Below are 14,777 nucleotides of genomic sequence, written 5' to 3' on the forward strand. Positions count from 1 at the left end.
GACCTCATTCAGATAATTGAACATTTAACCATCTGACACCAAAACACAAAACTGTTTCCTTGTACGATATCCACAAATATTAAGAGAAGGCGAGCATCTTCATTTGACAGCATCTTCTTTAAACACTGACACTTGAATCCTGAAAACATTCGTCCTCATCTTAAAATGGCTCTGCCCTATTTCTGCTCTGACACTCACACACACTAACACACACGAACACACAGAGGTAGCTGGTATTCCTGCTTTTATATATTGATGTGCATCCTCACAGTGATCTCCCAGGGTTAAAGATGTGTGTGTGTGTGTGTGTGTGTGTGTGTGTGTGTGTGTGTGTGTGTGTGTGTGTGTGTGTATCTGTGTGTGTGCTCTCTTACCTCCTGCTGTGCGGCTGCTCTGCCCGGCCTGCGCTGCCTCTGAGGTCCTCTTCGGCTACCTGACCTGCTTCCTCTCGGCCTGATTGGCTCCGAGAAGCAGGAAACTCCTCCCTGAGAGGAACCCGACCCAGCATCAGAAAAGCAGAATGAGTTTCCAGCCTCTGTCCCTGTGTGTGTGTGTGTGTGTGTGTGTCTTTAAATTCTCTTTTGGAGTGTGTGTGTGTGTGTGTGTGTGTGTGTGTGTCTGCTGATGCCACCGACCTGTCTGTCACTGTGTCGCTCAGAGCTCAGAGTTCTTCAACTTCACTGCATCCCACTGATCAGACTTCATGAAAATTAATCTGTCATGTGCCCGGGTAGTATAATGAAGCAACTCCAACTGTCGCTTGTTTTATATTTCAAGGTATGCAAATACAAACCACACACACGTGCGCACACACAGACACACAAACATACCCACACAGGCGTATCAGGACTTTAGGACAATGACTGTCATTCATTTTAGAGCCTATCGTCATAGCTACTAGACCAATCCATGCCTAACCCTACCCTCACCTTCCTCCTAACCTCAACCAGCAACACAGAAAAGAAGACTTGACCATGATGGCCTCTAGTCCTGCAGCTTTTAAACTGGAAAAGCTTTATTCCCAGTGCATTTTAATGTGTGTGTGGTTATGTTTGTGCAGTGAGAGTCTCCTTGAACTCCTTAAATAAGCTTTTTTCTTGACTAGAACTCCAGTTCGAGGATGAGACGGCTCAGTTAGGGGCCGGACGGGCTGTGGATTTAGGTCCTACCAGAATGTAAATGAGGTAATAAAAGAGGAGGCGTGCAGAGAGAATCCTCAAGATTAAATTACCGAACGCAGCCAACTGAATAATGAGTCCTACATCTGGGGCAGGGATCAGAACATAGTTTAGAATATATATTTAAGCACAGATTTAACTTCCAATCCACATTGTAGTCGTACACAGAAACAAAGATTGTGTATTTGCGATGAAACCTGTGTACTGAGAGAGTGGAGGCTTCATGGGTCAACAAATAAAGTTTTATCCACAAGCAGCTGTTTTCATTTATGGCTTCATGAGTCAGACTGGCTGTTCTTGTCACGTCTGACTCAGACCACACACATTTATTGGTGTCCTTTTACCCTCCTGACCTTTTGGTCACACGAAATTGAATATTTGGACCCACAGTTTGCTTTTTATAATTATTTTATTTTTATCCCTGCAGCTCTTACAGGCTCTGATTGATTGGTCTTGGCTTCATTTTACAGACAAGTTCGGCATTCAAATGCAAATTACTACTTATAAACTCGTTGCTCTCCATCTCCAGTGGTGCACACCGTATTTGATGCAATTTAATTTAATGGGTATATTGATTTGTTTATTTATCTCCTGCTGCTTTTTGTGATTTTCATAAGGAAACAATAGTAAAGAAAATAAAATATCCCTTTTCTTGCATACTATTACAATCTAACCCAAATAACAGAATGGGAGGATTCATAATTCCTATAGTATAGCACAGTGCTGATGTACTTAGTTTTATAAGGAGTGTATATTATATGTTTATTTATTTATTGTATTTATTTTGTGTGTTATTTACTCAATATTGTTTACAGAAGTTTATAAAATATTTGGTGGTTTGTCTGTGAAGGGGATGCTGGGTTGGGGTTCGGGGGGGGGGGCACATGGGACTGAAGTTATGTAGGATGTACTTCAAATGTTGACTCTGTGAATTATCCATGTGAAATTCCAATAAACAGAAGTTGAAAAACACAAAAAAAGAAAAGAAAATAGAGACAATTTAAAGTGCAACTCCCGGAGCTGAACACTAGGTGGGGCGAGAGGGCAGTGTGCTCTGTGTGTTCGCTGCTGCTCCGCTGTAAAGAATCAGCAGAAGAAGAAGAGGAAGAAGCAAAAGACGAAGAAGAAGAAGAAACCGGAAGTGTTATCTCTCCTAATGGTTCCTCTTCCATCTCAACACCTGTGAGAACGAACCTCACTTTCCTCCATCGTCCTGCGTCGAGTTAAAGGAACGAATCCGGACATGAAGACCCGGTGAAGGAGGCGAGGGACAGCGGGTAACTGCGAGAGGAGCCGCGGGCCGACGGAGCGATGGAGACGGCAGCACTGGGTTGATCCTTCCGCCCCCCCTCCGGAGCTGCACCATGATCCCAGTGTCTCTGCTGGTGGTCGTGATGGGGGTCTGGTGCGTGGTGTACCTGACCGACACGCTGCTCAGGGTCAGTGGCTCCTCCTCCTGCTGCTAGTGTGTGTCTGTGTCACTTATTGTGTGTTTGTGTGTGTTTGTATAAGAGGACAACAGTCGTGTAGAGGAGGTCGTTGTGTTACTGCAGCTGCAGCCTCCTGCAAGCACCTGGAAATAAAGACATGTTCACAAGGTGCAGGGATGAAGAGGAGATTCTGTATGAATTATTGTTCTTTTTATCATAAATCACAAAGCAAATGTGTTTATATAACATGACAACAGTCATATAGAGAGGACTTTATATTGTTACTGCAGCTACAGCCTCCTTAATAATACAGATGTGTTGTTCACAAGGTGCAGGGATGAAGAGGAGATTTGTTGTTTCTGTATTAATATTTATCTTCATCTCTTTTTTACCATAAATAACAAAGCTTATGTGTTCATATAAGATTACTACAGTTATCTAGAGAGGAACTCATATTGTTGTTGCAGCTACATCCTCCTTAAAGTACCTGTAAATACAAATCCTTTTATTTATTATTCCTTCGTTTATCCTTTTCTCTTTTTGCTATAAATAACATTTCTAATTATATTGGATTTTTGCTATGTAGGTGTATTAGTTTGTATGTATATATATATATATATATATATATATATATATATATATATATATATATATATATATATATATATATATATATATATATTTATAGCCTTATTTTGTATTATTTATAGTGTATTTATTATCGCATATATTTTTTCTACATTATATACAATATACAGAAATAGGTCAACAACATATTAATAGATATATAGGAAGCTGGAATTATACATTTTTTAAAGAGTAGATGACTTTCACAATGAATCATAATGACAATATGCAGAGACAAATTTTGGCTCTACTCTTAATCCTGCAGCTAAGTGGTGAATTTCAATGTGTTAAAAGCAGTTTACTCATATTTAGTGAAACTGATCACAACTCTTTCACCTCAGTGATATTTCCAAATACTTCCTCCTCTTTAAAAAGCTCAGCTGCATCAATTATCATCATCCTTCATCTACAGCATGACTGGTTTATATATCTGTTTCTATCTGTTTGGTTTGAAGGTTGTTTATGTGCACAGACGACTGTGTAAAAGATTCAGACCTAATAATTCAGTTATCTTCATACAGAGTGAACCTGACAGAGACAATAAATCAAATCCATGTTGTAAATAAATATGCAGATTCCACAGAGCAATGAATAAGATAAATACCTGAGACATAAATAAAGATGTGTGACATAAGTGTAGTTTCTCCATCAGTCTATCGTCCACTGTGAAATCTGCTTTTTTTTAATCTGTACCTTACGCTCTGTCCCTCAGTCGTCATCGACACACAGGATCCGGTACGAGTCATGGCTGGCGAGTCGCGGCCTGATGCTGTCTCCCTTCCACGTGAGGTGGCAGACGACCATGTTCAACCGGCTGTTTGCGTACTGCGCCCGGATCAACCCCCGAGCCCTCCACCTGTGGTGAGGACGCCCACGGCTGCTCCTGCATCATTTCTCCTCTTTCCTGATTAGGGTTGCAAAATTCCGGGAATTTAAAAAGTTGGAAACTTTCCATGGGAATTAATGGGAATATACGAGAATATACGGGAATAAACTGGAAACTGTATTTACCTTGTCATATACAGACATAAATATAAACATTTTGTTTTGTCATAGGCTGATTTGAGCCCTGAGGAAACTTTGGGCACTTGACTATATGCTTCTGCATCGTTGTGTCATTCTTAACATAGGTCTTTGCACAGTATTTGCAAATGTACACAGCCTTTCCTTCTACATTGGATGGGGTGAAATGTCTCCACACATGAGAGAGTGCACGTGGCATTGTTCTGTAGAATAAGATGAGAAAAAAGTTTGTAAAAAAAACACTAATGCAATGCCAGAGATATAAATAGTTAGCCAAACAATTGGAATCTTCTGTAAACATATTTTACAATTGATGGATAAATGAATGGAAATAGGCTAGATGAACAGATGAACAATCCTCAATCAGCATGCTAATATATTTCCCCAGTAATATCATGGAAACTTACCTGACTAGTCCTTCACTCTACAGCAGGCCTCAATAGCCCTGCTGTAGAGTGAAGCATGCTGGGAGTTATCTGTGCATGTGATGGAAGAATGCACAGTGGAGGGTTGGAACTCAACGTTCCATACATCTTTAAAATAGAGTTTTGAATGATGTTTTTACTGCTCAGCGTTTAATTTGCGTAGTTGTTTTTTTTTCAAAATTTCCCAAATTCCCGAGCTTAACTTCCCATGGAAAGTTTCCGGAAATTTACCGGAAACTTTCCGCCCCTTTGCAGCCCTATTCCTGATAAAATCCCTGCAGGCTTTTCTCTTCTTCTTACAGATTTATCACATTTATTTGAAGATAAACGAACAAACGTTGATGCTCGACCTTAATTCTCTGCTGCGTCGCCTCCGCCAGGTTCAACAGTGGTCTGGTGTTTGGTATCGTGGCCATGGTGGGATCTGTGGGGCTGCTGGTGAAGACGCTGCAGCAGACGCTCGCTCAGATGACCTCAGACAACCCGCGGATGGAAAGTCAACAGGCGCTGCAAGTGGTTGTACGTACACACACATCACCGCACTGGAGCTTTATGAGCTTTTACAACAGGTGAAATAAATAAATCAGGAATATTTACTTAAATTGATCTGGTAGAACGTTGTTTTTTGTGACGCTCAGAGAGTAAATGTCCTTGAAAGTTCATTCAAAGCTTCAATAAATTCAGACGAGAGGCTGGAAAAAGCCTCAGGTTATGACGAGGGCTCTTATTAAGCATTTTCCTCCTGTTCCCTTTTTATTCATTGCGCTGTCAAGTAGCCGCGTGGTAATATGAGTGCTGTTCCCCGAGGACCTTTGTAGGTGATTCATGGGCGGCCATTAGCAGCAGATTTATGGTAAATAGCACTTAGCCTGGAGAAAGAAGAAAAACACACACAACCCAGTCAACAAGAGGAGGGAAGCTCAGACCACACAGACAAACACGGCTTCTGTGACAATTACAGCTCCACTGTAATGTGAATTAAATATGTCTCAGTGCGATTTAAGCAACTCTTCATTTGAATTCAATACATTTTACTGGGATATACAATACGTTTTAATGAGATTCAAATACATCATAATGAAATTCAAGTTAGTATTAATCAATTTAAATATGTCTAAATAGATCTTAATGTGATTTAAACATGTCTTAATGAGATTTGAATTCATTTTGATTAAATTTAAATGCATTTAATAGGATTTTAATGTCTTAATAAGAGCTAAATACATGTTAATGATACATGCGGATTGTTTATTTGCACAGTGTACAAAGGGTTGTTTTTAATGTTATGTTTCTTCCACTTCGTCGTCCTCCTCCTCGTCCTCCTCCGCCTCTTCCTCTTCCTCTTCCTCCTTCTCCTCCTCTTCCTCCTCCTCCTCCTCCTCCTCCTCCTCCTCCTCCTCCTCCTCCTCCTCCTCCTCCTATCCCTCCTCCTCCTCCTCCTCCTCCTCTTCCTCCTCCTTCTCCTCGTCCTCCTCCTCTTCCTCTTCCTCTTCCTCTTCCTCTTCCTCTTCCTCTTCCTCTTCCTCTTCCTCTTCCTCTTCCTCTTCCTCTTCCTCTTCCTCTTTCTCTTTCTCTTCCTCCTCCTCCTCCTCCTCTTCCTCTTCCTGCTGTGGTCTGTGTCTTCAGGTCCCTGGTGTCAATCTGCCCACGAACCAGCTCGGCTACTTCTTCAGCGCCTTGCTGCTCAGTGGAGTCATACATGAGCTGGGCCACGCGGTGGCATCACTGAGGTAACGGACTCGGTTTCCCAATGATCTGAACAGTTACCGTGGCAACCAGCAGGGTTCATGATCATCCAGTGGCCATTGAGATTAATTGTGTGTATTCTGCAGTGGGTGCTGTAGAAATACTGCTGCACACACACACTTAAGATGATTGACATTCATATTTAACTACAGATATTCTTCAGGAAGGTTTTGCTGTTTTTCTGTCTTATCAGTGATCTCCGGGTTTATCTTAAATCATTTGACCTTCGTCACCTTCAGACCTGTGATGAGTTGTGTGTTTAATGTCGTGTCCTTCTCTCACTTAACCCTCAGGGAACAAGTGCGGGTGAACGGCTTCGGCATGTTTGTGTTTGTGCTGTACCCCGGTGCCTTCGTGGACCTGTTCACCACTCACCTCAACCTGGTGTCGCCCACGCAGCAGCTTCGCATCTTCTGTGCCGGTACGATTTTCTGTTTTAATTAAATATATATATATATAAATTCAGAGATCAGCTGATCACTCCCTCAAGGCAGAGTGGATAATCCTGATTATTTTTCCCAGCTAATGTGATCACAGCTATTAATCAGAATTATTCAAGGGGTCACTTTAAATACTTGTTGGAGTCGCTCCGGTGAAGGTCACCCCCGAGGTCTTTTATTCCTGAACACCAGACGCCAGCTTCACATCAAATTATGTCAGTCTGCAATCAAGAAAATTATATTTTAATGAACTGACTGGTGGAGCTGGCACTTCACTCACGCATGGGTGCAGCTGATGCCTCCTGCGGGCGACTGTGGGTGATCAGCGGGAGCCCGGTAATGACTGTGTGGTTGACAGATATAATGTAGGTTTTTGATTTGAAAGCAGGTTTGGAAAAAAATACTGATAATATAAGAAATATGACAAAAACATGAACCTGCATGTCTGAAAAAGTCTTAAAAAGCTTTAAACTCAGTTCCCTCAGGAAAGAGAAGGTCACAGATTTAATATTTTAAATATTCTCTAGTTTTAAATATTCACTTGTAGGTCTATATGTATGTTGCAAATTATGATTTTATGCACAATATATTTATGCAACTGTTTAAGTTATAAATTTAAACAGTTTTAACTTTCTCATTATGATGTTGAAATCCTTTTATGCTGAATTAAATAGTAAATGCAGGACTTGTAGTGGGAGTTTAAAGATATACTCTTTTCCCGCCATGAACCTTTAGAGGGCAGCGAAGAGCTGCTGTTAAAACCCATCTGTGTCTTTGAAGTGGAGGAAACTTCCTTCAGTCTTTTGTTTATTGTGAGAAGAGAATAAGTTTGGTGGTGACATGAAGCTGAGACGTTCAGTCCGGTCATATGACAAACTGCAGAGATGGTGACATAACTGGGTTTATTTATCTTTCTCTCTCTCTCTCTCTCTCTCTGTCTCTTGTCCACAGTTCTCTGACATAACATGTTTATTATTTATCGCTGGAGAGATTTGTGATTCAACTCCACTCGTTTGTTTCCTGTAAAGACAATATCACAAGTATATTCAATTGTGGAATTTCAATCATCAAAGTCTGACATAAAAACAGGAAAACAATTTCCTGTAAAACGTCCTCAATCTTAAACCATTCATTTAGTTTCTGTTTCACGACGCTGCCGTCATCATCCTGCTTGTTTACTGAATTTGTACCAAACACTGAGTTTCATCCCTAAACACTGGGACTTGACCTCATAAGGCAATGAGACGCTTCCTCGTGTGGTTTGAGGGCGACTGTCTGTGTCTTGTTTCATAATTAGGATGCTGGAGACGTGTAGACGGTTAATTCTAGTGCTCGGCGGTTACTGTCAACAACATCATGCAGCACGAACATGTGGAAAACAGCTGTAAACAGGGAAACCCCAGATTGTGACTGTCGGCTTTACAGTAGCTTCAGTTTGTTTTCCTGTTTGTGGGGGGGATTCAATGACGTTTAATGATGTTCCTGATCTTTACGACATTCATCAGCAATATCTAAAAGTTTGAAGAGTTGGGAATTGAGCTGTATCGCTTGTTGATAAGTTAATTTAAGACGTCACCTACTTGTTTTTGCCATTTTTCTCCTGTTTGCTGACATTTAATGGACATTGTATCCAGGAATCATTAATTTGACTTTATGATAATAGGGACAAGTGTTAGTTGCAGCCCTTTTGTAATAAAAATGTATACTTTAAAGGGGACATATTATGAAAATTCCACTTTTGTAGTGCTTCTACACGTTAATTTGGGTATCTGGCATGTCTACCGTCCCAAAAACTCTTGAAAAAAAAACCTCCAGCGATTTGTTGTGGTTCCTTTATGTCAGAAACTATAAGCTAGAGTGAGTCGGAGCACTCAAAACAGGACAATCTGAGGAGGGCTGTTTTAGACAGTGTAAAAAGGCTGCTGTTTTAAATGATCCTTGTGGTATTTTGACCAAAAATGTTACAGACATTTCATTAAGACCCCAAGGAACCATATCAACTGTGGTGAAATGGGCATAATATGTCCCCTTTAAAATGTCATAATGTTAACTATTGCAAAACATTTATTAAATCAAGGCTGAAAAATATAAAATAAGTTTTCTGTATTTACTTTTGCTCGACAGGAGTCTGGCACAACTTTGTTCTGTGCGTGGTGGCGTTGGCTTTTCTCTTCCTGTTGCCCATCGTTCTCCTTCCCATGTACTCCACTGGAGGCGGAGCTCTGGTCATCGAGGTCGTGCAGGTCAGCGCAACAACATTTATACGTGGTCATTAAAGCAGTCATTAAGATATTCTATCCTTTATCTATCTGGATAAAGATGGACGATGTGTGTCCGCTTCCTTCTCATAAATCACGTGTGTGTCTTGACTGTGTGTTTCCATCAGGGCTCTGCGGCCGACGGTCCCCGGGGTCTGTCAGTCGGAGACATCGTGACGGGGCTGGAGGACTGTCCCGTCGGGGGGGTGGAGGACTGGAGCAGCTGCCTGTCTCACCTCTCTCACTCGCCACAGACCGGATACTGTGTCCCTGTCGCCAGCCTGCAGCCCAGCTGGGCTCATGGAAGAGGTGCGTGTACCTTCAAAATAAGAGAACGACATATTTAAAGTAATAGTGATGAAACTAAAGACTTTTTTTTAACTTGAGTAGCTTCAGAAAATATGATTCGTGATTCTAAATTTTAAAAATGACTTATAAAAACAAAGCTTATTACTGAAAACCTCAGTCAGAACTCCTGTTGCTTGTCTAATTATTCCAGTGCCAGACTCCAGATTTCATAATTAAGGAATAAATAACAGAAACCTTCATTATGAAATTACCATAGTTTCATGACGAGCAACAATAATTGGTTTATTAGTCATTTGTCAGAACATTTAACAGCAACTGATGGATTATTAATTGTTTCAGGTGTTTCTCACAAACACCAAATATTTTCTGCTTCCAGCTTCTATAAAAGGAGGAAGTTGTTCTTTTCTTAAAAAGAGATGATGAATACACATTTTTATCTTTAGATATTTAATATTAATAACTGAATCTGCAGCTAAATATGTTTTCTATCCTGGACACACACACACACACACACACACACACACACACACTCACACACACTCACACTCCCGCCACTGCCTGAACTCTCCTTTATGTAATCATGCAATCACTTAACAATGCTTCTAGTTTTCATTTGCTGCTGTTGCTAATTATTATTCATGAACTCAGGTCACCCTGTGTGTGTGTGTATATATATTTGCATTTATGCCATTTAAACTTTTACATTTTTACATTTGTTGGTTGCATAATTGTTTAGTATTTACCTGTAGTTGATGATAATAATACGTGGTCTGTGGTTTGGACCCAAGGGAGTTTCCATTAAATGTGTTCAATGGATAAATGGGCGGATCCAGGATTCAGGTTTTTCACCTTCTCTAACAAACCGACTAACTTTGTTGTATTGTTTTCTAAAGCAGCTCGAGGTTGTGTTGACATACGAGGTTATATCGTTATGTGTGTGACGCTCTGTTCTTGTCAAATCTTCTACTGCAATAATATAATATAATATCAGTTCAATCATTCATTCTTTTCTTTGTTTCTTGTCTTTGAAGCTTTCAAGCGTCTGGATGGAACGATGGACTGCTGCAGCAACAACAGCCTCACGGATCTCTGCTTCTCCTACATGAAGCCACAGGGCCGGAGCCGGGAGAAGGAGGTGACACACAGGCACTCACACAGACTCACACACACACACAGAGACACACACAGACTCACACACACACACAGAGACACACACAGACTCACACACACACACAGAGACACACACACTAACACAGACTCACAGAAGGGGAGAATTTATGACTCGTTTATCATGTGAACAAGTTTCCAAACCAATTTTACCTGTCGCCAAACCAAAATCTCTAACTTCCTTTATTCAACTCTCTTCCTTATTCCCATTTTTGGCTGAGACTTCGTGACCTTTGTTGCACATTATAACATTCAAGCTACAGTTTAGTAATATGATGTTAAAAGATAAAAATGTCAAATATTCTCCGTCAACTTTCCCATTCCTGTTTGATTTACTCTGCTGATGATCTCAGTTCCTGTATCCTTGCTGCACGATATCGCACATTATTCAGTATTTGTGTGTCTCTTGTGACCCTGTGCAGTTCGCCTGTATGCCGGTGCGTAAGATGGTGACGGGGACGCCGGTGTGTCACAACGACAACGACTGCGCCGCACACACCCACAGCGTCAGCGTGTGCGTCCGCCCGTCTCTGGAGAACCAGACGCGCTTCATCCGGGTCACACACCCTCCGAACACACACATGCTGTTTGTGGGCTATCCGCCGCACCTTCAGTACGCAGGTATGTGTAGTACGAGTGTGTGTGTTATAGATTTCATCATTGTTCAAATTCAATGTTTTCTCCCTCTAAGGGTTGTGGGACCTTGTGTCTGTTATTATCATCTAATCGCTGTTTACAGTTTAGGTGTTGAGGTGATTTTTCAGTTTTCAGTGAAATAAAGTGAGCGAGCAGGTCGAGACTTGACGTGAAAATCCATCCTACGTTTTCTCCTCTTTCCTCAGTGAGTCTGACCAACTTCATCCCTCGCTTTACTTTCCTCCACCTGGATCTGCCCGTCTTCTTGGAGACCTTCTGCAAGTATCCTTCCATGTTTCACAGACTCTCCAGGCTGCAGCTGTAATCAGGTGATGGAAACACAAGACAGTGGATTTAGAAAAGTCAACACTTCTGTCAACAGCACAAAATTCACACTTTTTCATCTCTAACGATAATTTTAATTTGTATAGAATACTTCGGGTTTTCCAGATTAACATAGTTTCACAATAAAAAGCAAGAAGAGAAATCCCTGGAAGTTTGATGTACAAGAAATGGAAACATTTGTCAGTTGACCTCCAGACCCTGAAAACCCTTAAATCAGCCTTAATATTCATTATATATATGATTAGTAATGTTTAATCTGAATCTTATAAAACACTGTCGCTCTTTATCTTATCTTAAATTGTCCTTTACAACATGTTTTATTGATGAATTTGAATTAATCAGGTAGAAATTGAGTATCTAGATCAGCCTCTGGGATGTTATGTTATGAATTCAACAAAAAACTCTAATGAATCTTAATTTTTTTCAGTTTTTTATTGTTTAGCGTATAAACCAATGGAGGAGCCGAACTCCTGGACTGTGTAAAGATAAATGATCTTTGATTTCTGGTCCTTGACGCTGACGCCTCTCAGATACGTGGTGTCCCTCTCCGGTGCGTTAGCCGTAGTCAACTCCGTGCCGTGCTTCGCCCTCGACGGTCAGTGGATGCTCAACGCTCTGCTGGAGGCCACGCTGGTTTCCGTGGTAACGGATCGTCAAAAGCGCGAGCTGATCGGCTTCTTCCTGCTGCTGGCGGGCAGCGCCCTGCTGGCGGCCAACGTGGCGCTGGGCCTGTGGATGGTCACGGCGCGGTAACCGCAGCGGTCAGCTATCTAAAAACAAATGGAATGTGTAGATCGATCCCTGCGTGGACAGAGATGTTTCTCTGAGGAGCTCGAGACGTGCAGACCATAAAACTGTGAACCTACAGGGAACAGACTGCGATACCAAACTATACTGTCACACTTCTGGAATCTGTGGAGCAGAACGTTTCTCTCGGCTTGTTCTGATCCACCAAGGAAAACCATCAACGACTCACTTCCTCCACCTTGTTTCCGTCATAGACACTAAAGCACATATACAAATAAAGCGCTTGTTGCAAAGCACCGTCCTGTGTGACTGTTTACAAAGACTGAACAGTCTTTACCAATTCAAATATCTATACTGTGTTTGATTGTGAAAACTGAGAGGAAAAACCATCGTGGTTCTTAAAGGTTTGACTCCTAGAAGCCATATTTCCCTGCTGAACAACAGTGTTTGTTTTGGCGTAAACTAAGTTTAACCTTAGTTTTAAAAGCCTTAATTCTATTGGCTAATGCATGGCAATACTTTGATTTACTACCACGTATCACTGCCTCTATGTAAGTGTGAACATTTGTTAATGATTTCATGAAAGGCAACAATCAAACTAATATTTGAAATGAAACGTGAGCTCAGTTCAGTTTCTTTCTCTTCCTCGACATCGTGGCCGGAAGCGACTGAACTCTTTCCTCCCAAAGTTTAATCTTTACTCTCGGCCTCGAACTGTTTGTGACCTGGTTGTAAAAGTTCATTGTTAAAGCTGTGGAATAAAAACCTGTTTTATTTAAGGGCTCTCTTTTTTTAAAAGCTGTTTTTAATAAGTCTTGATAAATCATTCCCAGTTCCTTTGTTTTCTTTTTTTGTGTTGATTATCTGTGTGAACCTCTTCCTGACACTGTTTGACTAAATGACTATGATGAATCATATACAGATAATGTATAGTCGTAACGTTCTCTGCTGTTGTAATATCTCTGCTCTCGTCCGAGGGAGCGAGAGGTCACGGATCCATCCATCGATCTGTTTGGGGTCATTCGAGGCTGAAGTGCAACCGGACATGTGGAGGGCGAGAGCCAGAATAAAATCAAATGACAAATCTGAAAGCAAAGTGTCATGTAGTTTTATAATATTTAAGTGTAACCGGACTCCAGTGTGATGTTTGTCACGAGTGAACATTTCATCCTGGAAGGAAAGTTGAGCTGCAACTTTTCACATCAATTAAAAGTCACTAAGATTGTGAATCAATCTACATTTCAAGGAATAATCTTTGACTCCATTTGATGTAGTTTCAAGCAGATGTAATTGTTAATAGTGAGAGTTGCACGTCCTGGTCCCTGCTGCTCTCCACCATACAACAGATCACTGCTCTTATTTCATACCCTTTGTCTTCACAGCACTCTTCCTCATTGTCTTCCTCAGACAGAGCAACCAAAGCCCACTGGCCTCACTTTTAGCCTCAGTGTGTTGCTTCAGTCTTTTCCAGGGAGTCCTGCGGTGATTATGTTTTTCCTGAGTGTGTCGGCGATGGAGGCGACACGTTGTAATTTCGAAGGGTGTTTCCCACAAACGTATAAACACCGATCGGCCCCCAGCTCAGCCACAGAGGTGTGTTTAGCGGGGATGAGCAGACACCTCAGTCAGCAGGTTTCAAAATTGCTGCTTTATTTATCTTCTGGAGACTTTGTGCGATTAGAGAAGTTACGTGGGAGGATTCAGAACATGGTTCTCGCCTCTTTCTCGTGTTTATGTGTCTGTTCAGATAAGGTTGATTCCCCCCCCCCCCCAATCAGTGTTGAAAATGATCACAAATGTGTTTTTGCGTGTGTGTGTCTCTGCTGCTTATCTCGCGCTGATGACAGCCTGCAGGGATGTTTGTATAAACAGACATGGGAGGATGATGATGATGAAGAGGAGGAGGAGGAGGAGGACAGGACTGGTTCATACTGAGCCACATGCCCTGGATTTGACTCGCTTGATTTATAACCTGCGTAGATAAAATGGAATCCAGTCACAGATCTGACCTGGAATTCTGTAAGTGCAGTTTACTAATGAAGTTACTCCTTTTTTTGAAAGTTTTAAATTAAGTTACACAGGACTATTACCATACGTCAAATAATGAAACATTGGGTCCAAAACATTTAACTGCATCAATAAATAATGTGTTATCAAAGCATAAATAAATCATTTCATAGCCGGTGGAGCCCGAACCAGCAATCTGTCGCCCCGGTGCAGAATTAAGACAATGAGAAGTGGAGCGAAAAGTTTTCAGAAGATTTAAAAACAATGAGAATTAAATCAGGACGCAAATGATCTGGAGTCAGAAATGCTGAACAATAGCATCGTGGTCACAGGGCTGGGTTTGATGAATGGGTGTTTGGTTTGCAGCAGCACAGGAAGACGAGTCTATATAGGGACCGTGCCGCCGCCGCCGCCGCCGACCCACAACCCTAAAGAGCAC

General features: G+C 41.4%; 1 protein-coding gene across 1 annotated transcript; it reads left to right on the forward strand.

Moving 5' to 3' along the window:
- The first annotated feature begins 2,314 nt into the window (after nt 1–2,314).
- On the forward strand, nt 2,315–13,110 carry mbtps2 (membrane-bound transcription factor peptidase, site 2). The gene is made up of 11 exons (XM_061093672.1): nt 2,315–2,617; nt 3,948–4,096; nt 5,064–5,202; nt 6,310–6,413; nt 6,723–6,850; nt 8,994–9,112; nt 9,256–9,436; nt 10,468–10,571; nt 11,026–11,224; nt 11,446–11,521; nt 12,115–13,110. The coding sequence occupies exons 1-11, from the start codon at nt 2,543–2,545 to the stop codon at nt 12,335–12,337; spliced, it is 1,497 nt and encodes a 498-aa protein (XP_060949655.1). The 5' UTR covers nt 2,315–2,542; the 3' UTR covers nt 12,338–13,110.
- Nucleotides 13,111–14,777: the final 1,667 nt, after the last annotated feature.

The sequence above is a fragment of the Limanda limanda genome, chromosome 20, assembly GCF_963576545.1.
Source record: "Limanda limanda chromosome 20, fLimLim1.1, whole genome shotgun sequence".
Taxonomy (NCBI): domain Eukaryota; kingdom Metazoa; phylum Chordata; class Actinopteri; order Pleuronectiformes; family Pleuronectidae; genus Limanda; species Limanda limanda.